A 2380-nucleotide genomic window follows, 5' to 3' on the forward strand; every position below is an offset into this window, starting at 1 on the left:
AGTACTATTTTTCACAACCTTTCAGGGCTCTTGATGGGAAGGTTTTATTCTTGTTTGCAGCTCTCCGTTAGCTTTTCCTGAAGCTAAAGGATCCAATTAAGAATTTATCTTTTTAAAAAATGTATGACATAGGTGTAAATAAATGGAGTAAAATTTTGTACCTGTTGTAATCCTTCCCTTGTTCTCCAGATATATACAGAAGAAAAAATAGAATTCCTTACTAGTGTATGAGACTTGCCTGGCAAGTAGTTTTGTTATTTCATGAAGCCATTAGGTACCACTTTGCCCTCCATTAAGTTTACTAACTTCACAATATTTTTTTCTTCCTGGCTCTTTTCCTCAGTTAACACAGTTTACAAGGTGGGAGTTTATATGATGAACAAAATATAGATCAATGTGCATATCATGTGTATTGTGCATATATGGAAGGACTGATATTATATGTGCTTCAACTGTCGTATGAAAGCTGGAAGAATTCAACAGAAAAATGTGTATCTCGATTAGTTTGAACTTTTAAAAATATAATTAACTGCAGTTAGTTAGCAGGTTGCTTGGCCTTATTGATTATTGGCATTTTTACCTTTTCTCTTAGTTTATTATGAGATCTTACTGCTGCTATTTGGGTTCGTGATTGACTAGTTAAACAACTAGACAGTTTCTATTTGCAGAGTATTTTACTTTAAAAAGTGCAAATATTTATGTAACTGATCTTAACCAAAAGCATCTTATGATTTTTGTTTTGAGCAGGATGACATCTCCTCGTTTTATAGAATTTGTCTGTAAACATGATGATGTCCTTAAGTGTTTTGTTAACAGGTAAGCTTCAAGAAACATGGAATTTATAATTTCCTCACACACACACACATCCCCTTCCCAAAATAATTCAAACTCATATTTTTCTTCTTAATTGAGTTGTATTTTTATGTTACGGTGCATATGTCACAACAATATACACTTCAGTGGTCTTGCCAGATTCAAGGGAGTGTATATTAATCATTCGGAGGTCAGGCTTAAATGAGCTCCTCTGCACGTGTAAGCAATCCTTTTGTAAGAATCTGTGAGATTTCATGAACAAAATATTTTTCACAGACCAGCAGAATAATTCTTTCCTCATCTTTGTTCCAAATAAAGCATTTCCTTTTGAGGCAGATGAAAATTTTCATTCTTCCTCAAATGTGGTGTTCTTAATGACTTCTTAAAGGGTCCCAACCATCTTTGTCCACTTGGCTGTTTCCAGAGTGTCTCTGGACTGCCCAGTTTATAATCTTTCTGTCTGGATTGCTGCTCGTAATCCTCTGTGATGAGGTAGTATAAGTTACTTGGAAACAAGAGTTAGGAAAACATTACAAAATCAAAGAGTCTGTTGGAACTTTTCTATGTTACTAATTGCATTGTCTTTTTATGTAGAATTTGTGTATCATGAAGCATTATTGTCAGATCTCTAACAGGTTTCTAATCTGTTTTTTCTTTCAGAAACCCCAAAATAATTTTTGATCACTTTCATTTTCTTCTGGAGTGCCCTGAACTAATGTCCAGATTTATGCACATCATAAAAGCTCAGGTAAATCTTGGGAGATGTTTAGTTAGTTCTGTGAATATAAAAAGCGTGTTTTGTTTAAAAGTAATAATATAAAAAAAAATTCTGGAAGGATGGAAGAACTGAATGTGCTCAGTGCTTCTTAATCTGGGATGTTGAAAAATCAGATTAAACAGACATGGCAGACAGATTTCTGTGGCTCTGATTCTTCAAAAAACTTGGGCATTGGACATAACCAGTGTTAAATATGTCTAACTTTCAGTTAAACAGAGTTGACTTTCTTTTATTAAATCCATTTGTGCACATCTAGTAGATCAAGCTTTATAATGCTGTGCTGTTTCCTTGATTGACTTACATTTTGAGACAAATCAGAAAATAAATACACCACTATTAATTGATTTGGCCATAGTTAATTACTGACAACAACTTCAATGATACATCATGTTGTCTTGTTACCATTTTCTGTTTCCTGCCTTTTTCTTTCGTTTGTTTGAGGGTTTTTTGGTAAAATACTGGTGTTTTAACCTAAACTCAGTTCTCAGTTTAACACGGGACGTGAATTCAAGACCAAGGAGTTACTCTAGGGAAGATTAGTGCAGTTAAGTGAAAAAATTAGTGAGCAAACCCCCGTATGGAAGTCTGCTGCTTTACGTATTACTGTAACATTAAGCGTCAACCAAGTTGTCATCACTCACCTTTAAATGGTTATGATTGACTACAGGTAGCTCAGTGACAGAGCTGTGTGTTTGTTCTATTGCAAATGAAGATGGTCTTTGGGCGATAATGAGCTATTTGGAACTCCTTTGTTTAGCACACGCGGGTATACTTTTTTGTTCTCTGGTA

At 34.5% G+C, this 2380-nt stretch overlaps 1 protein-coding gene across 1 annotated transcript in view; it reads left to right on the forward strand.

Moving 5' to 3' along the window:
* Window positions 1-2380, forward strand: part of HACE1 (HECT domain and ankyrin repeat containing E3 ubiquitin protein ligase 1) — a gene marked incomplete at its 3' end in the record, with an annotated part of 47056 nt that overhangs the window by 26684 nt on the left and 17992 nt on the right. The window contains exons 12-13 of the mRNA XM_010141776.1: window positions 748-816; window positions 1474-1561. Of these exons, the coding sequence (XP_010140078.1) occupies window positions 748-816; window positions 1474-1561 (157 nt within the window). The remainder of the gene's footprint in view (window positions 1-747; window positions 817-1473; window positions 1562-2380) is intronic.

This window comes from Buceros rhinoceros, unplaced genomic scaffold (genome assembly GCF_000710305.1).
Source record: "Buceros rhinoceros silvestris isolate BGI_N320 unplaced genomic scaffold, ASM71030v1 scaffold528, whole genome shotgun sequence".
In the NCBI taxonomy this organism is placed as follows: domain Eukaryota; kingdom Metazoa; phylum Chordata; class Aves; order Bucerotiformes; family Bucerotidae; genus Buceros; species Buceros rhinoceros.